The sequence below is a fragment of the Trachinotus anak genome, unplaced genomic scaffold (genome assembly GCF_046630095.1).
Source record: "Trachinotus anak isolate AG129_WGS33_773 ecotype Australia unplaced genomic scaffold, CSIRO_AGI_Tana_v1 ptg000028l, whole genome shotgun sequence".
Taxonomy (NCBI): domain Eukaryota; kingdom Metazoa; phylum Chordata; class Actinopteri; order Carangiformes; family Carangidae; genus Trachinotus; species Trachinotus anak.
In genome coordinates this window covers 11,958,705-11,982,650 of record NW_027273879.1, presented here as the reverse complement: position 1 = coordinate 11,982,650, position 23,946 = coordinate 11,958,705, and the positions used below count along the sequence as shown (strand labels likewise).

The window sequence follows — 23,946 nt, the reverse complement described above, 5'->3', positions numbered from 1 at the left end:
TTAAAATCGGTCTGATCCTGCCTGGTTATTAGCAACATATTAGAAGGTTAAAATATGTCTGACACAAAAAGCCATGCACAACAACACTTATTGAGCTATGAGTTTTTGATTGAGGGTTCCCATGTGTGCAGACTGGTGCAGTAAGCTCTGGCTGTTTGCTGTCAAATACATCAATAATGCTTTCTGATCTGATTTCAGGTGATCTATGTATTGATTTAGAATAGTGCTTGGGAATCAGTCACCATGTAAAACAGGGGTTACTGTGTTTGACTTTATACATTTCCCATAATTACAAACAGTTAAACATTTGATTGAATAGAAGTTGTACTCGTGCATACGTGCACTTCAAGCCCAGATACCGCTCGCTGCTTTTAGTGGCCACAGAGGGAGGGGGCTGCTGTGACAGTAAATTAGAGGAGACACAAAAGCAAAGGGAATTTTTCTTTTTTCTTTTCTTTTTTTTTTAATGAGACTGAGGAGAAGACCGCGTCAGTAACACAGAAGGAGATAATGATAAAAGAGGAGTGCTGAGTGAGGGAGCGGCCAGCACAGTGTTTGAGAGAACAGTGGGAGGACAAGCGAGAGGAGAAAGACTATAATGATCCACTAGCAGCGGAGTGGTCCCACATGCAGCTGGGACCACACTGACAGACCTTGAGATACACCATTATACATCACACAGACACGCACATACACAGCATTACTTGCGTAAGTCAGAGGGAGAGCGACGCTGCAATAATGGCCAGATGAGTTCAGGGATAATGTGAGATAGATGTTCTGGTGCCGCTCCACAGCAGACACATTTGACATTTCAACTTAATACCTCTTGAGGGAAGGATTTTCTCTTTACTGGAAAGTGATGAGGAAAATATTTACCTAGTTTGTGTTTCATAGAGACCCAAAGGGCTCTTTAGTGTGTTTTATTTCACTTCTAGTGGGGCCCCACACATTATAAACCCTCTTTTGAAACCCCATGTAACCGCACTCATTCATACACAGCTTCGTCTGATTCAGCTCGCCTTGCATATCATAGGCTTTGTGCTGATTCTCACAGTAGCAGAATGGGCAAGAGAGTAGTAACTCAACTGGCCTGGTGTGTTGGGCGACATGAATCAAATGCTTACATATAAAAATATAGTAATACCCCCTCTTTTACCAACCACAATGCTCTGACTAAACCCTGCCTTGATCCCTCCTGTGTTGTGTTTTTCTCAGATTGGGTCAAACTGTTTTAGATTTTTTTTTTTTTTTTTTCCAGTTCCACTTCAGGAGCGCTTGATGCTGCGTTTGCCCAGACAGGGTGTTGAATTGCTTTCTCTGCACCATTTTTTTATGAGCCTGTGAAATCAAGTGCACCTCAAGAAAAACAAAACTATTTTGACTCCTGCCTGGTGCAGACTGGATCAAAATAAATAAAATCCTCTTCAAATACATGAAGGTGAGATTGATTTACCTTGCTGGGCACAGTGAAAAGACTGCATTTGTCTTACCTACGCCCACACGCTGTAAATCAAACACTCCTTAGGTATTTGTTTGGTGTATGTCTGTGGGGGGGGGGCTCTCCATCCCACAAAGTTGTCTCTTCCCTTGTGACCCCAGATCTTCTCCCTTTCACTGATTTGTCAGTGACAGATGGAAAATGACTTAATCACTGTTGAACAGTGTGTGTAACTTTCAACACATTCATGTGTAGGAGCAGCGGAGCATCCTGTGTTACCATGTGCTAAGGATGCAGTTAACACATGTTTGACTGATCACGTGTTGAAAATGACACACCGTGCAGAGAGTGAGGAAGCGTTCATGAGCATTCATCACAGATCTGTGAACGGTGGAGGGTGAGCACTTTCCAAAAGGAGAGGAAACAACTTTATGGCATGAAAAGCACCTTGTATGTATCCAAAATATCCATGCATGTGTGTGTGTATGTGTGCACTCACACACACTCCGTTTCATGTGTGTTTGCATACATTCACGCGCGCAAAAATTCAAACACACACACTCAGACATGACGTGTGTGTGTTTTACATTCTCTATATTGGGTTGTTATTGTTTTGTGGCAGTGTTGGGTGCTGCTGCGCACAGAGTGGAGGCTGAGGAGGAGGAGGAGGAGGAGGAGGGGGAGGTGCTGGATAGACACAGATGTCTGTTGGCCCTGGCAGCGCTGCGACACGCCAAGTGGTTCCAGGTCGGCACCCACTCACTTCCTGTCTTCCTGCCCGATGCTTATTGTAGCCTGACGATTCACCCGAAGGGGATGCACTCACTGTGGGCTGAGAGTGTGCTGCTTGTTATGCCCACTCAGTTTAGACTAATCAAGAAAAGGTGGAAGCGTGGAAAAACCACACGTTTTTATTAACAAATTTGAAAGTATGTATATGTTGGAATGATTACAAATTCTGTGATTGATATGTTTTGATGATCTGTCATCTGTAGTTGAATTTACAGGATGTTGTTTTACAACATCATCAGCAAAAATTGCCAAATATTAATTTCAATATTTCTCTCAGTCTTTACAACAGTGTGTGAAATAGAAGAAGTAAGAATGTAAAAAGTATCGTGAGGCTACAAAAGCAATGGTTGATACTTGTTTTTCTTTTTGGCTATTATGTGAACCTGCCTGCTCTGTACAGTATGTCAGTGCTTCCCTTTTACTCCCCTCCCATACCCTTCCCCATCTATCTCCCAACTCACTTACCTTACCAAAAAAAAAAAAAAAAAAAAGTACAAGTTTAGAATATAGGTATTTTCTAAAGATGAAGACAAAACTCAAAGAGAGATCATAGAAAAAATGTTTAGCACCTTAAACATGATTCAGAATATTCTCTCTCTGTGGGGAGCTCAGTCAGCGTTTCAGACAGATACAATCGCTTCATTATGACTGTGGCTTTGTGGTGTAACGCAGGCTGTTATCTGTATGTGTACGTGTGCATGTGTTTGCACAAATACCACTCCTCCTGCACTCAATTTGTTCCCTTCCTCCCTCTTTCTTCCTTCTTGCCTCCCTCCGTCTCTCCCGTCTCCATCTCAGGCTCGAGTGAACGGGCTCAAGTCCTGCGTTATTGTTCTCAGGATACTTAGAGACATGTGCAATAGACACCCTGTCTGGGAACCTCTGAAAGGATGGGTGAGTCTTTGGCCGTAATTACTTGTGTTTGAGTGTTGAAATGAAAAGAAAGTCTTCGGTCCCCTTTGAACTTTTGTGCATTTTCTTGTGATATTAGGATTTTTTTCAAAGGGCTTTCAGCCATCCAGCAGTAACTGAAGGCTCATATCTTTATTAAAAGCAAAGAATTGAGCTCAAATGTCATCCATAAATGAATGAAGTCCAGTGTCCACACTTCCCAAACAATTTAATTTCTGTGTGAGGTTAATTTCAAATACTGTAGATTTAAAGCAAAAGAGGTAATTACCTTCTATTAGCTCAGCACCTGATTTTCTTTACTGTTGCATGTTCATCTGTGCTGTATCTATGTGTGTGTGTGTCCCTGCAGCCCTTAGAGCTTATCTGTGAGAAGGCAATTGCCACCTGCAACAGACCCCTCGGGGCAGGAGAAGCCCTGCGTCGAGTCATGGAGTGTCTGGCCTCAGGCATACTGCTACCAGGTACGTAGCCACGGTCGCTGCTGGAATGTTTAGCTGGAAAGATCTTAGAGTGTGTTTTTATGCAAATTCTTGGCATCACTGATAATCAGAGCTGGGGAACGCACTCAATATGGGCAGACGAGGAAATGCATGGAGGCACTGCTTGCCACATTTTTGAGCCGTTTCTGTCAGAGAGGTCAAGACATTGTATATGAGCCAGCAGAGCACAGCTGTCTGAGGGAGATCATCATTAAGAAAACATCTTAAATATGAGCTGATGGGTTGCTTTACAAAATGTTCTGCATTCTTGGTAAATAAATTATCATTCAAAGGTATTTTTTAGGGTTTCCTTTCATTGGATTTTACAAATTTAGTTTGGCTCCAAAAGCCAATTTTGTTCTTCCGGACTGAGGCTTATTAAAGTCCTAGTTCAGAGACGACTGGTTAGATTTATATATTTAGGTTTCGGCACCTCACTGGCAGGGGAATATTTATTCACCTACCGTATTCAAATTTAAGACAATTGTGGCACTATTAAAAGTACAGCTGGGTGACTGGTTTAAAAAGCTCACAGCCAGTTTGACCAGTTAGATATTCCCATTGCTGCTGCTGCTGCTGCTGATTTTAATAGTCAAGATTCCCAGTGTCACTTATGTCATGACAGTGAAGCCTAATTAAATGTTGCAGAGCAGCAGACTCACTAAGTAAAGTGACAACAACTCACTCTGTGTGTGCGTGTGTGTGCGTGTGTGTGCGTGTGTGTGTCATCTTTTGTCACCTCCCCCAGGTGGTCCAGGTTTACACGACCCATGTGAGAAAGAGCCAACAAACACACTAGCCAACATGACCGACCAGCAGGCTGAGGACATTACCTACAGTGCACAGGTAGACACACACACACACACACACACACACACACACACACTGCAGCTTAAAGACTTGTTGTTATCACCCAGCTGTTCTTGCCCGGAGCTGTCAGTGTGCAGGAATCAGTAAGCAACACGCCTGTTACCAGACAGAAAGACCCCATCATCACCCAAACCGCACACTCTGCACGCATGCAAACACACACATACTTGTGTGAATGTGCACGTGCGTCTCCAGAGGAAGTTGTGTGGTGCCGCATTTTAATGATTGGTGTGGGAAACTATTGCCACTGCGAGCCATGAATCCATCTCTGACACCCTGAGGACAGTATTGGTGTGCATGCACTCATACTGTCACGTCCTTCTTCACACACACACACAGACACACACACACACTTGACTGAGCAGGGCAGCCTCTGAGCCGCATGGCTTAGTGAATCCTGCTGTCCATTTCCTTTGAAGGCAGCCTGGACGAGGCTGGAATGTCAATGGGGATAATTGTAGCAGATACAAGAGCAGATAGGAGAGAGGGAGCTGTTGTGTCAATGAGCTACACCGAGCCTCATGAATATCTGAGACACTCTACCTCCCTAATGGATTTATATTAGCAGAGCCCCTGTGAGCCATTCTGGTTATCCTCCTGATTGTTTGTATAGATTGAGAAAGTCACTCGAGAATGATAAATTAATGCTGGGACATACTGGTCAGTATATTTGCTGATGTTATTGATATTTACATGAGAAAGCATTTAAAAAGCAGGGTCCTTTTGGAGATCTTAATTCAGGGTTTCAAGTTTTTTTCATATATGTGGACTTATATGAACACACACAGATCTGGCTGAGGTTTAGTGCTTATTTACCAGTTGATTTGAAGTTTGCCTGCGTGCTTCTTTGTTAGGAGAAGGCCTTCTAACACTGGTGAAGTTGAATATATTACATAAGCCTGAATATTAGCTTAACTCTCTCAACCAGAATTTACAAGCTCCTGTTATGTCCCGCAGTAACACAGCAGCCTCACCTTGATTTTAACGAAAACTCCACAACACAGTTTAAGAACAAGAATGTCCGTTATTGAAAAGCTAAACTGATCAAACAGAACAAGGCTGCAGAAAAAAACAGAATATGGATATGTACTGTATGTAGCAAACCACAGAGAATTTATTTAACATATATTATTACAGTATAAGACAGAATTCTATAGTGAGGAAAATGTTTAAGGATAAATATCACATATTTGAAGTTAAAGGGTCACTCCACCAATTTTAGATATCAGGCTGTAAAACGGTTATGATGTCATCTGTTGCTGTGGAGGTTTCCAAAGTTTGAGAAAGGTTGAGACTTTTTAAGAAGTGGACTTGAAGGAGGGAGGAAAGGTCTATCAAGTTGCACCATGGGAAATGTAGGATCCAGTGTTTCGGAGACAACTCATACCAGAAAACTAAAAGTTAGGAAATCTCGGCGTCTGCTGCATCAATTTTAACCCTTCTTTTTTTAATCTGTTTCTTGTGATGTCGCTTGAATCCCTTTTTAACAGCAAATTATTTGACTCTGTTTTCCCAACAGCATGCTCTCAGACTCATGGCATTCGGGCAGATCTACAAGGTTTTGGAGATGGAGCCTCTCCCCTCAAATAAACCATCACAGAAATACCCTTGGTCTGATAAAGAAGGTGGGTACCTGTTCACCCGTCTGTCTGCTCAGCCCTTTCCCCATATCTGTACCTGCGTGCATCCCTGTCTTTCATCCATCTCATCCGCCACATGTCCGTCGTTCAGTCTGCGTCTGCATGTGCGTCATTATCTGCATCTTCAGGCTGTCAGGTTGTGTGAATCCATCTTTCTCTCTGTCCCTGTTTATCCATCTGCTCCTGTCTCACGTCAACTCTGGAACATACATGGGTTCAATTACACTATCAGTGTCAGGTGAGGGCTCGTCAAATCTTTCCACACATGACATGACCTTTCTGAAGTAGATTTATCTACACACTGCTACTGGCAGCAATGTCAATAAGACTGACATGTTAAGCAAAAATACCTGATGATATAAATTGTTTCTTCTTTTTTTTTTCTTTCTCCAGAGTCACACCAAAGACACGGTGGCCTTGGTGAAATCTCTTTAACTCATATGTACTTTATGTAGGAAGGTCTCCACTTTTTTTTTGATACTACAGAAAGACTCAAATCTCATAAGAGCTCGAATTGGCAAATTCCCAAAGTGAATTTGACTCAAGCCCTTTTGTGCCTCATGATGCTGCCGTGGAAAACTGCCAGAGCATTTCCAGGTTAAGATGCATGTGGAGAAGGAGCTTATATGTCTTCCTCACTGTTTGACTGCTCTGCCTGACTGCTCTGTTTATCTTATCTGTGAATTTATCCATCTTTATGCTTGTGCTCATCCACTGTTTATTTTCTGCGACTGTGCCTCCCTGTCTCTCCGTCACACACGAGTGCTTCTGTGTGTTCGTACAAACATCTCTTGTAGTCAGTGATTGATAAGTAACTCTTCCTCTGTGCCTCTACCTCTTAGGTTTAGGTCTGAAGAGGCCATATGAGGATGGAACGATGGATGACAAGGACCTCATTAAGAAGATGAAGAGAAATCTGAGGAAAGGTACAAGAAGGAATAAAAAAAACAGTGACAGAGTGTGATTATCTGATTGTTTCTTTTTGTGCTTTTTCATTCATAATTCATTAGACCCAATCTGTTCCAAAGCTGGAAAGAGAATAGGGATAAGAATACATACTATCCTATAAAATGGAAGTTATACTAGTTATATTCTTGCCTCTCTTCCTATTGTCTATATTTTTGTGTCTTTCTCCCTGTCTGCCTCTCTACCTTCCACCCTCCTTCAATCCCTTGGAGGCAGATCAATAGTATTGATTGCTGGCGTTTTAGTAGGCCACCCAACCATCCCCAGCTCTTTCTTCATACAAGGAGAAGATGAACCACAACTAATGGAGGCAGAAAAGCATTTTTAGATATTGACAAACAGGAGGACAATGATTGAAAGAGAAACAAAATACAGAGGCACTTTTATTCATCATGAAAACAACAAGCCAGAGCCCTGAAAGCCGTTAGAAAATATGATTTATTACATACAGCGTCTCTAAAATGGACAAATCTGTCCAACTCCAGCTGGGTAATTGATACACAAGCTACAAACCCTAATGAAGTCTACTTAAATCTGCTCTCTGCTTTTTACAGTATCCACACTCCCTCATTGTTTTCTTTTTTGTTTTTGTTTTTCTTTCCATTAGTCTTGGACAGTAAAGCCATAGACTCCAACCAGCCAATGAATGCTCTGATGCGGCTGAACCAGATCCGGCCAGGACTGCAGTATCGCCTGTTGTCCCAGTCGGGCCCGGTTCACGCTCCAGTCTTCACCATGTCTGTGGATCTGGATGGAACCATTTATGAAGCATCTGGATCCTCCAAGAAGACCGCCAAGCTCCACGTCGCTGTCAAGGTAAGAATGGAGGGAAAGGAGCAAAGTGGACGACATGCACCGGACAGGAGAATAATGTGTTACTGGTCCATCTAATACCTTAATTTCATCCTCTCTGATTTATGTTTGTGTATATTTGGACATATATGCACAACAGAAATCACAAAAGAGACACTACTAAGGTTTTTCTACCTGAGGAACTTCCTAAGCTCCAGCTGCTGCCAGACCTGTGTGTATCTATAAATATGTTCTTGTCTGCATATTCCTATTGGTGTGTGTGTGTTTGTGTGTATGTGTGTACGTGAGAGAGAGGAAGGATCGAGGTGGGCAAATCCTTGTAATCCCAAAGTGGTTGTGAACAAAGAGGCTCTCCAGAGCACAGAGCTGGGATAATCCGCTATCCGCTCCATTCCCATAAAAGGCTCTTTCTCCCCATCTCTCCCCCTTTTCCATTCTCCTTCTCTCTCACTTTCTCTTCCTCATGTACTCACCTTTTGATCTCGCTTCCTCTCCCTCACTTTCTCTCCATCTCCTGTACTCTCTCCCACTCACTTACTGTAGTGGCTGGTTCAGCAGCTGTAACACAATCACCTATTTGGGTCAAAAACTTGTCATTCTCCTTTTCTCTCCTGCCTGCATGAAGAATCACTTTGCTGCTTCGTGTGCTGTCGAGGACTCGTGTGACTCTACACAGTGTTAAATTAAACTCTGTCATGTCAGTATGTGTGGTTTACTGCAGTACTGATGCTTGAAGGAGAGATTTTAGTGAAGATAAGAGCATCATCAGCATAGAAGAGTGTTGTTAGACTGGCATGTGGTGGTGGGCTTTGTGAGCCATCACACACAAAGAGACATTAATGTATTGGCATGAAATTATTTTACATATTGCAAAATCTATCTCATGCCATTTTAGCATGGAATTTTAACAATTTTCATTTTCATTCAGCGAGCATGTCTAACCTGCTACACTCTTGTTAGACAACATAACAAGGGCACCTCTGGATGCTCCACCATCATTGTTGTAGTGTCATTATCTCTCATCAAGTACTTGTGGAAAGGATGGGATTTCACCTTTAATTTTGCTAGTTTTATGTTTCGGTCTTTAAACAGTGACAGAAATGTTCTGTTGGTGTCCTCTGCAGAATAACTGTTGCACTCTTGGCATTTGACTGTGGATGATCTTTTCATTTTGGGCTTTATCTTGTTCTCTGTTGTTTCTTTCCTGCCACGTTGTGTCCTCCCAACTCCCTTTTACTCCGTCATTGTCTTCCCTCTCTAGGTTCTCCAGGCAATGGGCTACCCGACGGGTTTCGACTCAGACCTGGACCCCATGAGTTCAGACGAGAAGTCGGATGGTGAAGGGAAGAGCGAGACGTCCTCACATACTAGCAATAACCCAACACACTCCTCAGACAGTTCCAACACACTTGAGGTAGGAATAAGAAAACATGCTGATAAAGTGATGCAGTTCTAATGCTTTTTTAAAGTCAAAGCGTGGCTTGTAACAGCCCTCTGCTTTAAGGACGTAAAAGGTATCCAAACCAAATCTTCTCCCTGTTCACAGTCATGCTCTTGGTCACGCACATCATGCTCCGTCTCTCAGGTTTACTCTGCACCTTGTGCTTTTTAGTGAAGCGATGAAGATGCTTTTTAAATCAAGTTACTTCAATAACCTTCTCAACCCCCCCCAGGTGCGAACTCAGGGTCCCATACTGACAGCAAGTGGGAAGAATCCCGTCATGGAGCTAAACGAGAAGAGACGAGGCCTCAAATATGAGCTTATCTCTGAAAGTGGAGGCAGCCATGACAAACGTTTTCTTATGGAGGTGAGAGCTTCACATTCACACAGAGTCACGCTGGTACAAGATTCTAAAGTATATACACATGTGCAGTAGTGTCAAGCCATGACATATAACCACAAAGGTATAATAAAAGTGTTCATATATCAGCAGCACACAGCCATGTGCAGCGTGGCCGGGGGGAGACTCACACACACACACACGCACTCAGAAACAGGCAGATCACAGGTAGAGTCAATCAGTCAACTTGGTTCCTGGAGCAAGCCTTTTCCTCTGTGGGGTGTGTTGTTTTCCGACACGCCTGACTGCTCCATCGCTCTGCTGATTGATTAGCAGGCCTGCGTGACAGCAGGGAATCGCTAAACAAGCTGTCCTGTTCACCCAGACTCTCTGGCTGAGTTACTGATGACTGGTGAACACATGGGTTTCGGACATCATTATTGTGTGATTGTTTGTTTTGATAGAGCTGTGGCAAAAAAAGTGAGAACACTATCAGAAAGAACAGCAAAAGACCAGTATCCCTTTTGTCCAACCATAAACATAAAACATGATTTGATTAATATTTTACATTCTGTGCGTGTGTGTGTCAGGTGGAGGTCGATGGGCAGAAGTTTCGTGGGGCAGGCCCCAACAAAAAGGTAGCAAAGGCCAGTGCTGCTCTAGCAGCTCTGGAAAAACTCTTCTCTGGTCCCAACGCAGCTGCAAACAAGAAGAAGAAGATATTGCCTCAGGTAAGGACACACACACATATAGCGCACACAATGCCTCAGACAGAGGGCACTGCTGCAGTCTGGAGCATGTGCAGTTACACACAAACAACAAACCATCAGTCTACTCATTTTATGTTTTCTTTGAGAGCCAAACTGTCAGTGCAGCTTTAAAAATGACTACATTTAAACCTCTTTTCTGATCACTATCACCTCTGTGGAGCCGTGGGACTATTTGTCCTATTTGCTCACCCAACAGTAATCGTTAACACTTGAGTTTAACAAGTGTCTAATCAGATCAATACCTGACAGTTATCAGATCGCCACTCTCCTGCTTATTTCGTCGCTGAACCTGTGCGCCAACAGGTTTGTGAACAGTGAGGCCCAGAATGAATTAGAACATTGTCTTGGAGAAATGCGTGTGTGCTTTTGCACCTTGTTTCTGTGCACAATATTTACACCGACATACTGCACACCTGTATGTCTGTGTACCTAAAAACTGTATGTGTGTTTATTCATTATGAATGTTTGAAAACCCACTCACATATAGTATCTGCTGCATGTCTGTGTGCAGACTAAAGGAGCCCTGGCGGCGGCGGCGGCAGCCTCAGCAGTAGCAGCTCAGGTAGCCAGAGGAAGAGGAAGAGCAGCCCTCGCAAGAGGAGCCTTCGTCAGTGCAGCTGCACCTGGATACGTCACGCCAGGTAGTGAGAGGATTGTCATGTAGTGCATGTGTTATTATAAATGTTACTTTTTCAAGTGCAAAAATACATATGCATTAGATATGAGCAAACAAACACCAAATTAAAACAGCTGATTATTACTTTAATTTGATGTATTGTGCCATAATACATACCCTATGACAAAGAAAAATAAAGTCTTCTTTTTTTCAGACTTGACATGGTGGTTTGTGTAGAGTTGGCATTTTCTTTTACTGTTAACTTTACAGTACTGACATTTTCTCCTGCTTTAGGCTGCCTGCTCGCCCAGTAAACATAATTCTTCCCTGCAGTTGTATGGGAAACATCACAGGCTTGCAGAAATACCCTACAGCAGCCTACAGTACAGAGGACAGTAGTTAATGTCTGTTTTAGAGCTCAGTGATAAACAATGTTGTCAGAGGATCATGCAGCAAAACTGCCCACTGATTATTTTGAGATTTACTTTCATCTTGTGCCAAAGGTCCACTAATGTATGACCCTACAATATGACTCAGACTCATGTTGATCTTGTTAGGAAAGAGTGCAGCTTCCACTCAGGTCCATTACCCAGAGTCCACAGCTGTCTGCTAGAATTGAGGCCAAAACACTCATCTAAACTTACTGTTGAAAAGTGCAGCCTGGAATTAAACAAGTGCACAACTGAATTAGACCCTGTAACCCCCTCCCCACAGGCTTTGGGACACCGTATGGCTACAGCCCTGCTGCAGCAGCTGCTCCTGCATACGGTACGTGCTTCTTGTTTGTTTTCCTGTCCACTCGTCATCCTTTCACCCTCCTACTACCATCTGTAACCTTCTCCTCCCTTCTGCCACATTCTCACCCTCAACCTACCATAACTGCTAACCATCAGTAGGTAAATGAATCATTCTTTAGTAGGTTTAAGTTACACCTCCAACCTTCTTCTCCACTTCCTTTTTGGCTCCAATTTCTCCACTTTTCTCAAAATCACTTTAAAATCTAATCCCACTCTAATCCACTTTTTAGGGTTTGGCATTGAATTTCAGTCATAATTAAACAAAGCTTAAATTGTCTTCAAGCAAATCTGTCTGTGCTTTGGCTAAATGTGTGTTAACCAGTTGTTCCTTAATCTGCCCATTGCCACTCATACCCTCATCTGTTATGGTTGGACCACTACTCTGTTACTAAAGAGCTACCCATATCAAAATTCCCAGAAACTGATTGTGATTATGACACACACAGTCTTTTCCATACATACTATCTAGAATTGAAAATAGTAGATAACTGCACAATGGGACAGTCAAATCTAACTCAATAATAAATCTTCCCTGGACTTTTATTAACTCGGACACACAGTCTGTGCTGCCATCATTCTCATATCTGTTCAGATTAGCAGAAGGCATAGTGTGAGTTCCTCACTTTGCGCCCCGCTGCTGTTATTTAAGACAGGGCAGCGGGGTAGCTTCAGCACTGCAGCACTGCTCCTGTCATGTTACTGCTGCTTAGGGGTTTCCATGTCCTCACTGCTGAAAGGGGTGACTGCGTTCACTCTCTCTCTCTGTCTGTCTCTCTCACTCACTCACTCACACACACACACACACACACACACACACACACACACACACACACACACACACACACACACACACACACAGGGATTAAAGACACTTTTAGGCTAAAATCTATACTAGTGCTTGACCTTTAACATTATTGGTATTGGTGCAAAATTCACTGCATACATCCCTCTGTCAAACACAGTCACATTGACCTCAACAGACTGAGCCTTGTGTAGTGTGTACACATGTAGCATTGGGACGCCCCTCTGTCCATCCTACAGCTTGGAGTTTGAATGGGTCTTGTGTGCTGGGAGAAACTGGTCTGAGGCTCCAGCCCCCCCCCCCCGGAGAGAACCCAGCAGCTCCGAATATTAAGCACACCTTAGTTTGTGTGTTTATGAGAGCTGGAGCTCTGCGTACGTTCGGGGTGTTTCATTTCAGTCCCTGGCATCCACACACTATTCCCTCATTACTGTGACTGCCACACTCACTGAAACACTCACAATTCCGTAAGGAGGTGCTGTCCACATCCAACTAGCAAATTTCAGTGTTATTCTTCTCATTCAAAATTTTTACTTATTTTATCAATGGCCTTGACATTCAAAACAACTGAAAAGCCATTCAATAGATTGCCTCATGACTGCCAGTGACAAGACTTTGATAAATATGTGATTAAATTTCCTGTATCTGGGGGTGGATGAAGCATAAATCATACACTGTGCATCTCTGCGCCATTACTCATCAGCATGTCACATATCCTGGTGGGTGATCTTTGTGAGTCCAGCTGACCATGACAAGAGAAAAGATAGACACGAAGGCAGGGATTATACCAAGGCATTTATACTTAGTAGTTAGCCTCTTGAATGAAGTGTGGTGGTTCCTGTTGTAGTTTTTGTCTCGGTTGTTCTCATCATGTAACTCAAATATTTGAGGCAATACACCAAAAATACAAACTTATATTATATATACCTGCTGTTTACATGGAAATCAAAATTTTTAGTTTAGCACACTGTTGAATTTTAATGAAGAGCTGCAGACATGGAGGAGGATCAATATGAGTCTTGGATTGTCAGTTGCAATTCAATACACTGACTACATTGTCAATATCCAATCTACTTTCACTGACTTTTACTGGTATATCCAAATGTGTTTAAAGTTATTAGAGTCAGCCTCTTTTTTTTTTTTTTTTTTCCTGAGCTCTGGGGCCCATAGCTGCTTTGAGATTTCTTGTTGCCATACACTAAGAACACATTGAGGAAAGCTGCTGTGTGCACTAGAAACACAGAATATTGCATCGTAGAACGCAGAACATTATAATCACACAACATAGAACAGTTTATGACAAAACATTATTCCCAAAGCTTTTCCATAATGCCTAATTTACTGTACAGGACAGCAGAAACAGCAACTTCTCTTGCTCGATCCTCTCTGAAAGGATTACTCTACTTCATTACAAATTGGGCTTTAATTAGCATTTTTTTTCCATCATTCTCAGGTTAAGAGCTGAGATCTGAGAATGAGATCTGAGATCTGTTCACTGAAAAGAACAAAACCTCAAATTAGCGAAACTGGTTTGACAGAAAAAACTAAGTCAAACAATATACCATACCTTATACTGTGTCCACATTCGTTTTCCTGTGCAATATAGGATTATTACTGGTTTATAAAATGTTAGTTTTAGTTTAGTCACATTTATCTCCAAAGAAATGTTACATAAAGTTGGCTTGTTTGCAACTTGTCTGATTGTCGACCTGTTTGTGATTCTTGCCCCTTCAGACTTGTTGCATTAATGTCGCTGTGTAATTAGGTCTCAGCAACTGACCAGATGAGTTCACTGTTTTCATAACCAACAGAAAACAAACTAAAATGACTAAAATACGACCCAAGTTGTAATAAACTAAAATTAATCTGTTTGTTTTCTTCTCTTTAACTTTGAATCTTTCTCCTTCTCAGTTTCTCTAACCGCTGATGAAGGCCATGACCACGACTATAAACACTCCTCCTCACACACTGACACACCCCCTCTCTTTGCGACCCCTGTTTGTTTAGCACAAGGGCTGTTTGTTGGACGTACTTGTAGCATAGTGTGTAGTGTAGTGAGCATACAAACACTTGGTTATTTGTTGCCCTGGACTCATGCAGAGCTGTGCTCTTCTCATGTCTCCCCTCTAGGTTTGCCCAAGAGAATGCTTCTGTTGCCTGTCATGAAAGTGCCCGCCTACCCCGTCCCCCACTACCACTTCTTTTAGCACAGGAGACATACATACCAAACGCACCTTTTTCTAGAAGGGAAATGCAGTCTGTTTTTTTTTTTGTTTGTTTATTTGTTTGTTTTTTGTTTTTTCTACAATATCATGGGGAGAGGACTTGAGCTGAAGATTTGTAAAAGCGCTTTTTTGCTTTGTTTTACTTTTTCCAAAAGCTTTTATGAATATGAAAAAAATTTACTGCAGGTTTAAGTTCTTAAGAAATAAGCAAAAACTTGAAGGATTTGTACTGTGAATTGTTACCTCATTCTTCTTTTGTTATTGTGCTTATTCTTTGCTCGGAGGAGGATAGCCTTTGCAATATGACACACACAACACACACATTCTTTGTAAAAATAATAATGTGAGCTGTGTGAAGGATGTATAGGAATAAATAATGTTGAAAAATGAATAAAGTTTATCTCCTATAAAAGCTGAACACTGCCTGGTGTATATCTGATTTAAAGGCTTTCAGCTGATATAGCAGTAGCACCTTTTCGTTTGGTTGAATTGTTTTGGATTTGTGGATTTGGCCTTTTTAGAACAGTTATAACGTGTGGAAAGATTTACTCACTGTTTAAACCGGTGCACAATCCTGTGACCTAAACTAACATTTGAACATGGAGCTTTAATATTCCACCCTCACATTCCCACTGATTGAATTTCAAGCTTTCCACGTTCCTCACCGCCTCTCGTTACATCCCTTTGACCCTCAGCTTATAGATATTCAGAGAGAAAGGCTAGAAGACAAAGGATGAATTTAGAAAGCTCTGCTTAGATCCGACATCTTGCATTCAGCTGCACGATCTCATTACCTTATGTGGATTAATATTTGGCAGATTTGCCAGAGCTATCACCTACAGTAGATACGGACAGCCTTTATATGTCGTCACATGAGCCAACTGCAGCCTTTTTTCAGCAACAATTTGGAGCATGTAATGTTTAAGCTGAATTTATTAAAGAAGAAACATATTACCTCTAAACAGACTACATCTAAATCTACCTATTTTTTTCTTAACTTATTTGACTTGTGCATATGATCGTCACTTAAAAGAAGCAATAAGGGACCCCCATAAATTCAAACTTCACTTTCAGTGTGTTTTATGTTATTGTTTCATTATGTCCATGTCATTGCTGTATTTGTTTTTGCACGTTTTTGCTCAGTCAGGACCAGCACCAAATGACCCACTGAAACATGACCCCTTTATTACTATTTCAAATTTCAAGTAAAGGTTTAAAATTTCATCACAAGAATTACCTAATGTTGCAGGTAAAAAAAAAAAAAAGATTGATTTAAGTGATTAAATTGATAACATGATTGAGAAATTAAGAAAAATAAAAAGAGGAGCCCGGCTAAATGAAGTGCAATAGAGGAGATACTTCAGTTTATTCTGTCAACTTACCAAAGGTCAATGGTCAGTGCCTGTCAAGACAGAGTTAAGCTGGCCCTTCACCACGTCTTGGTCATCCAGCCAGCGAGAGATAACCCCAGACGACGTCTCCATGGTTACAGCTATGAGGCGCAGCCATTGGATGAGAGGACCCAGTATCTTGTCCAATGGTTGGTTGAGCTCCATTGAGTTGTTATACAACCTTAAAACAGATATTTGTCTTACACATCAAGAGCTTATTTCAATCTTACACAATTGAAGATTATTTCCAGCTGCTGCATTATGTGTATTTTTTTCTTTCACACTTTGGTTTGAGGTTAAATTATTTTTTTAGTGCACAGAGAGCCAAAGCCCCACAGAGAGTATTTGCTTTCAAAACTGCTTTACCTGTGTTTGTTTTCATTTTCAGTCTTTATGTATTCGTGGTTAGCATCCTACAACCACTGCAAATATTTAAATCACTCTTACAGCTCTTACTTGGTGTTTATTAGCATAAAGGAATAGGCTATTTTGGCTACAGCCAGCAGCCATTTAGCTTAGCTTAGCATAAAAACTGAAAGCAGGGGGGAACAGTTAACTAGTTATATCCATGTGGATTTTGTTTCTTTTGAGCAGAACCAGGCTAGCTGTTTCCTCCTGCCTTCAGTCTTTATGCTAAGCTAAGCTATGGCTGTAGCTTCATATTTACTGTATACATATGATAGCAGCATCGATTATCTCGTCTACCTCACAGCAAGACAGTAAATAAGTTCATTTCCCAAAATGTCCACCCATTCCTAATGTAAACTAGGCTTCACTGCTATATAGGCAGTTATATGCAGTTTAATGTTATTAATGCCACCCTCAGGTTAAAACAAGTCCCACATGTCCTTCATGTGGATTTACAGTAACCATGTCCTAAAAAACATCATTGGATGTTTTTTTTTTTTAACCTATCAAATTCATATTGTCAAAGACGTGAAGAATACTTTATGTATAACGGCCTCATATTTTGTCAGTAGATTTCCAGATCTGTTCATAAAGTAATTACTGCTGCTCTCTTTCTCTTTTCTTCATCTCACTGCAGGTGGACTTTTCATTGACAATCCCTTCTACCAGCCGCGGACCATCGCTCCTTTTATCATTCATCTGGGTCCCCAGGATCTCTTCTCTGACTTCTAGAGGCAGCAGGTTGTTGGATACTCTCTTCACACCTAACCTGGCTGCTCACATGCCCACCTGTTTTTCTGTCCCGCCTGAGTGGGCTGCCTTTCTACCCCAGCTGATATCCACAGCTGTTTGGTTTGATCAGTCCGCTGGAAAAAAAAAAAAAAAAAAAAAAAAAACAACTCTCTCCCTGACAACAGCAGCAGAACTGTCTGACCTACTGACCGAGAGGCTCAAAGCTCCTCTCTCTGTTTTCTCTTCTCTCCATCCAGATTATCACATCAGAGGAGAGCAACTTTACAATAAGCAATACTCGGATTTTACGAGAAACGTTCAGCTGCGACTGTGTGAGGCTGGGCTGAACGTTGGTCTTTCATATAGCAATACATCTGAACTCCTTTCTTCGAGCTTATACTTACTTGAGAAGATGTGAATGTTCGATGGAGTTTTACCCAACACAGCATTGCAATAGTTCATTTTGATTGTATATTCATTGTGTGTGTATGTACGTGTGGCTATAACGTGACTATATACACATATGTATGGTGTATGTTTCTATAATGATGTGTTGACAATAATATTACTATATGATGATGTATTTATGTAAATACTCTATAAAATATAACTATTGTTGGTATAAATTATTTTAGAATTATAAAGTGAAATGTAACTAATATCACAGTATAGCTTTCTTCCAATTTTATATACACTGAGCAATTGAAGCTAGTTCTAGGAGATGCAATATTATCTTTGGTATTCCTATTAACCTGTGCTGTTAGAATAACAATGCTTCCTTCTTTCCTTTCCTTTCCTTCCTCTCCTTTCCTCCTCTATCTTTGATGTCTTTCTGAGCCTTTCTGAGCACGCTTTCTGCTGCCCAAGGTTTGTTTACATGGCCTGGACAAAGAGGTGCTCACTACTGAACACACTCATAACCTAATCACACACACACATATACACACACTTTACCTGTCAGAAAGCACATTTTCTATAGTCTCACTACTGGCAGGGAATACTGTTGTTACAAATATTGTATGTGTATAATATGTGTATACTTTGATGTACGCGCTCCTCCCTCGAGTCATTAACACCTTAACGGAGTCACCCATCAACACACAGCTCTGTCCCGCTCGCCTTAGGGACCGAAAGCACAGCTCACGGGCACCGCTTACCGCTCCTCCTTTCTTCAAACACACACATTCACACACACCCTTCCCTCCACCCTCCTATGGCAAATTCACACTGTATGGAAGTGATGCTGCTGATGGCAGAAACACCTTTGATAAGGGGCCTTGTTACACGATGGGAAAGACACAGCACAAACTAGTGGCTTACTAATTAAAGACTGGGTTGGACTGATGTGCTCCTGCCTGTACATCACCATCATCATCATCTCTCCCGTGTTGATATAGCGGGATTTTAGGGTTCATTCATGGGGGTAGGCACATTTCAGTGTTTGACGTCACCTGAAGGGATGTTTAGAAGCCTGGATTGGTGGTTTTGCCTTTGCCAGTCACTGAAGCCAGAAGATTTGAGCATCACAGGAAGCCTGGGTAGACGTAAGCTAGACAGAGGAAGTTTCATCAACCATGGCTGTGAACGACTGAGGCTAAGATATCTGTCAATTAAGATAAGTTGCTTTCAAATTAAATAAAATGATATTACATTTTCATAACCAAATAAGGAACAAATTTGGCAGAAAAAAAAATTTGCCCGGTATTATTTAGTTATAAGAGTTTAACACTCAGCTAATATGTTTCGATGGGTTGATCAGTGTTGCTAAATCCTGATTGGTGCATTTGTTGTGACACCACCTCTTTCCAGCTCAACCTCGCTCAACTGACACTAGTGAGAAAAGCTCTTCCAGCATTCGGTGATGATGGAATCACTTAGAGAAGGAAGATGATTGAGAAAATTTGTTTTCATGGGCTTTAATATGCTCTTCATGGAACAGTGATTCTCATTAACGTCTTCATTAAGGCCCATATTTGACAAAGTGAAATTAGCTTCTGAGATCGAAACATCTTGTATAAAAATATATGTGTCTGCCCTGGTAGCTATTAGACACAGTGCTGGTGAAAAGGTTGCATGATGGTTGTATGAGAGAGAGCAGAATTTTGTTGGTTATAATGGTATAGTTGTATAGTGTTAGTCTTTTGAGCTTAGCTCTGCTATAGCACATACTGAATCTACATAGGCAGTTATTAGACTCAGAAATGAGATATTCCATTAAACTCTAATGTGCTTTATTCATGTAGTATGTTATTTGTAGTATGAACTGAACAGGTGTCTCAGCACTGCATGAACTTCCAGGACAGTCTCAGTGTACACACAGCACTCCCTGAGAGGTTGGTGAATTTCTGTGGCGCTTACATGCTTTTGAAAGCTCGGCCATTTTTTATTTTTAGCCTTTAATAGAGACAATATGTCAGTCAGCAGAGGCAAAATCGAACAGAATGTGCATCAAAAGGCTTTGATTCTCCTCACGCTCGCCTTGATCTGGGCGCCAGCTTGCTCGCCTACATCTGTGCCAGCTTTGATTCGACGAAAATGTTGTCTGAGAAATAGACAGTAGACTCATTAAGGAACCAATTTTTCAAGTTAAGTTGGAGTCAGATTTTGAGACACTGCTGAGCTGACAGTGAAAAGTTTGTCACTTAGTGAAGATACAATAAAATTGTGACACTAATCTGTGACAGATTGGAGATAAACTGTACTTCCTTCACAGTTTTTGCTTTGCCTCTGAGGTCAAGCACACAAGCTCTTGATCACCTGTGTTTGAACAGCTGGTTCCTCAGCTTCAGCAACTGGTGTGACTGGTTATAGTCCTGGAGGAACATGTATATAAAATCTGTATTATACAGTCATAGAAATGTCACCGATCAAAACTTGTAATGGCTCGGAAGCTGCCACTTCAGTGTCCTGGAAATCAAAACTTAATAGATGTTTTATCTGCTGATCTCTGTTTACATAGAGTATGTGAAATAGATCTGGCTGGAATTCGCAAGAATAAATTAGTGCTAAGATCATCTTACTTCTCTGACATGCAGCAGCATTAAAATACTAAGCTGTCGTGTAGAAACTAGATCCTGCTTCTTAAAAAATCACCTCCATGTTTAATGACGATAGATGTATTCTAAGCTTTTTACTGTGGTTTTCCATCAGATCACAGAGAAAACGAAGTTGTCTCATCTCTAAAAGTCTTGAACAAGCAGCTGAGAGATAGCTGCTTTGCCCGGATTTTTCATCCTCATGTGGAATTCACATGCAGGTGAATAAGCTCCGAGCTTCACTGTGTGGAAACAGACCTTTTCTATCAGCTAAGAATTTCTCCTGATTTCCCCTCTGCCCTTTCTCCGTCTCTCTCTCTCTCGTTCTCTCGTGCTCTCTCCGTGCCCCTGTCCTCTCTCTCCAGATGGCCCACATTAATAAGGCAGACAGCTATACTTCAGTGAGCAACCTTTTCATTTCCCCTTAGACTGAGCAGAGACGCACGAGAAGTCACCCTGACTACTGACCCTGTCCTCTTGGTCTGTTGGCTGGACAACCGCGTTCAGAGGAAAGGTGGCAGAGTGAGAGCTCATGGAGACGCAGTCGGTCTAAAACTGGCACAAGCGGTCTGGTGGGACTGTACAGGCTGGTCCGCAGTCATAGATGGTGTTAATTTACTGGGGAGGTCCCAGATGTGTGTTTCTTGTTAGAGTTTACAGTGAGACATGAGGGGGAAAAAAAGCCCCATGTTTTCAGTCTGATGTTAAATGTAAAATATATATTCCAAATATCCAAGTAGTTTTTGGTCTAATAGAGATTATTGCAGGGAAAAGACAAAAATATCACTCTCAAATATCATTCTTGCAGCTGTGTTTCCCATACTGTAGCACCACCTTGAAGAAGACAACACCAGCCATACTCCACTATGAAATGTCTCAGAATAGAAAACATTCCTGTGACAGGTTTGTCCTAAAGAAACACACTCACAGTAGCTGCGTTTGCAAGCTTGGACAGTAACGTCCATGTGGATGACTTTTCTAGAGAGTAATGGATGTTTGTGTTGGACTTGAGTCCCACAGAGTTTTCTGTTGGATGTTGTTCTTGCTCCAGTGTTTGCCAGAAAATGTCTCCAAGGGGAGACCATGGCAGCCATAGTCCACACATACACACACTAACACACATCCCTCTGTGCACCCCACGGCTTTACAAACACTGCCTCTCGGTGGGCGTTCAACAACAACTACACCTGTAATCTAAGAAGCACAAAAACACACACACACACAAGCAATGCACCCACACATCCTTCTCAGGGCTACCTGACACACACATGTATATGCAAATGGACAAATACACACTTGCAAGCACACATGTAATCATATATGTATATATATCAGCATTCGCCGTCAATAACAGCTGAGCACATTGAGACCGCATGACGTTCTTTGCTCCGTGGTTTGCATATCACACATATGATTGTACTGTATGTAGTGAAAGTCACACAAGTGGTTAGGCCTTGTTTGTACTTTAGGAATTGAGCCATGTAAGAAAAACACACCCCCATCTACCCCATTTATTATCTTGGTGCTTTATAATGGGCTGTCTGTAGCACTGTACATAATGGGTTTTACTTTTAACTTTGCTTTGCTGGAGAAACAGCAGTTTTATGTGAACAACTTGAGCTTTGCCGTCAGGAGAAAAGAGGGAGGAGTGCTGTCATCAAAAAACCTTTTTAGCACCAAATACAGGGGCTTTGCACGTTGAGATGCTGCGGTACGTAAGAGCTCTGAGTGCACTCGTTGCCAGGTAACGTCAGGTTTTTGGACTTACTATTTGGAGACCATGCAAGCTCGCTTTCCCAAAAGGCACCTCTTTATCTTCTTGCCTGGTCAAAGGTCAAAAAGGAAAGCAAAGGATGTAGAGATGCTTTTGGGAAACGGTTTACGGTTTGTTCTGCAGGATGGGATTTAACCAGACACCAAAGGCTCTGAAGCCTTTGTTGCATAAATCTGATCATCCCAGCAGTCTCAGAAGTGAGAAGTATGTGATCTGATATTCTCCGTCTAGACAGTTATGAAATGCCAGGTTCAAAAAACAAACCAGCTCTCCTGTGTGTAAATCCAACCTCCGAAGGAAAACCGCGTCTTGCTCATTCTTGCATTAGCAGAGAAAGTTGGGGTTTAAGTCGGGCAAAATTTGTCTGGAAGCAAGAGGGAGAAGAGCTGCACCAAGAGCCGGAAAGTCCATCCGCAAGTCACTCTGAACTCTGCAGAGCAGCAGAAATAGATCCGGGATCACGTTTCAGCCGCTGAGACAAAGTTAACCAGACTAACTGCTGAACAGATCATTTTCTCTGGGTGTGTGTGCATGTGTGTCGAGAGGGGCGTGTGTGTTTGTGTGTATGTCTGAGACGCACATGAACAGGAGGGGATGGGAAGCTATTTTACACCCATATGGTCACACACACACACACACACACACACAAACACATATAGTCACACTGAGCATGTTGCATACTTCCTGGTCATGGTCAACTGATTGTTTAAGTCCAATATCCTCCTGATAAACGATCAAAGCATTTTGGTTGGGAATGTACGCTGTTGTTATAGTGATTGTAGAGTAGAATGTATTTACTCATAGAAAGAGTAAACTTGCTTTTTTGTAGAGAAGCATATATACAGAATATATATGGATACATACATATATATACATCTATATACTTTTGAACTACTTGTTTGTGAGAGTTGTTTTGGGCGCATCCACACTGTTAGGATTCATAATTTTTCCCCCTCCTTTTTCAGTTTTTATTTAAGATGTTTTGACAGAAACTATCGAGTGACAAGTCTTTCGTTTTTCCTGTAAATATTATTTTTTTAATTTAATTTTTGACAAGGGGATGAAAAGAAGCTCTTTTATGATGCTGCCTATGAAATTATGAAGCGTTGTTTGTCCACAGTCGCTATTTGATCCATTAAATTATCAGAGTAAATTTTGTGGAATGTAACAGTGGGAGTCCCGCAGGCCGTGCTGAACAGAGGCCACCGTCAGTGAAGGAGGGGATCATTTGGAAGTCGCTTTATTGATTGTTTTTAATTAGAAGCAACATTCACCGCAGTGATGATCTGTGGTTGTCACTGTTCTTGACATAATCTATGCTTAATGAACTGAAAATAAAACTGAGAAAGTGCTGAATCTCTGAATGTGAGTATTTTTTTAATCATGTCTGAAAACTGAAACTGATGGAGTGACTGGTGAGTAATTGAACTTTTGATAAATACAGACTTAAGCTTTTGGTAAATTGTGGAAAAAACTGAGTAAGTAGAATATGTTAACTAAATTATAACTTTATTTCACTTTCACTTTATTTCAACATTACACCACAGGACATGTTAAAAAAATAACTGGTTAGTGCCATCACAATGTGAACAAGAAGGAAATTACACCATATAGGATTTAAGAATAGACATCCCTCTTCCTTTTTAAACATTTGTATTTAAATCTAGTAAAAAAAAAAAAGTGAAGATAATAAATAATATGTTAC

General features: G+C 41.5%; 1 protein-coding gene across 4 annotated transcripts in view; it reads left to right on the top strand.

The window, feature by feature from the left end:
- The window catches only part of strbp (spermatid perinuclear RNA binding protein), an 85,169-nt gene extending 61,572 nt beyond the window's left edge, over window positions 1–23,597 (top strand). For 3 of the 4 annotated variants that reach the window (XM_071465855.1, XM_071465853.1, XM_071465854.1), the window contains 13 exons: window positions 2,061–2,185; window positions 3,029–3,124; window positions 3,492–3,603; window positions 4,370–4,467; window positions 6,011–6,116; window positions 6,974–7,057; window positions 7,705–7,913; window positions 9,172–9,324; window positions 9,584–9,718; window positions 10,282–10,422; window positions 10,973–11,102; window positions 11,792–11,845; window positions 17,338–23,597. In XM_071465855.1, the coding sequence (XP_071321956.1) occupies window positions 2,061–2,185; window positions 3,029–3,124; window positions 3,492–3,603; window positions 4,370–4,467; window positions 6,011–6,116; window positions 6,974–7,057; window positions 7,705–7,913; window positions 9,172–9,324; window positions 9,584–9,718; window positions 10,282–10,422; window positions 10,973–11,102; window positions 11,792–11,845; window positions 17,338–17,432 (1,538 nt within the window). In that variant the 3' untranslated portion in view covers window positions 17,433–23,597. Of the gene's footprint in view, window positions 1–2,060; window positions 2,186–3,028; window positions 3,125–3,491; window positions 3,604–4,369; window positions 4,468–6,010; window positions 6,117–6,973; window positions 7,058–7,704; window positions 7,914–9,171; window positions 9,325–9,583; window positions 9,719–10,281; window positions 10,423–10,972; window positions 11,103–11,791; window positions 11,846–14,806; window positions 15,320–17,337 lie in introns of those variants that run through there. The other variant, XM_071465856.1, reaches the window with a different exon arrangement.
- Window positions 23,598–23,946: the final 349 nt, after the last annotated feature.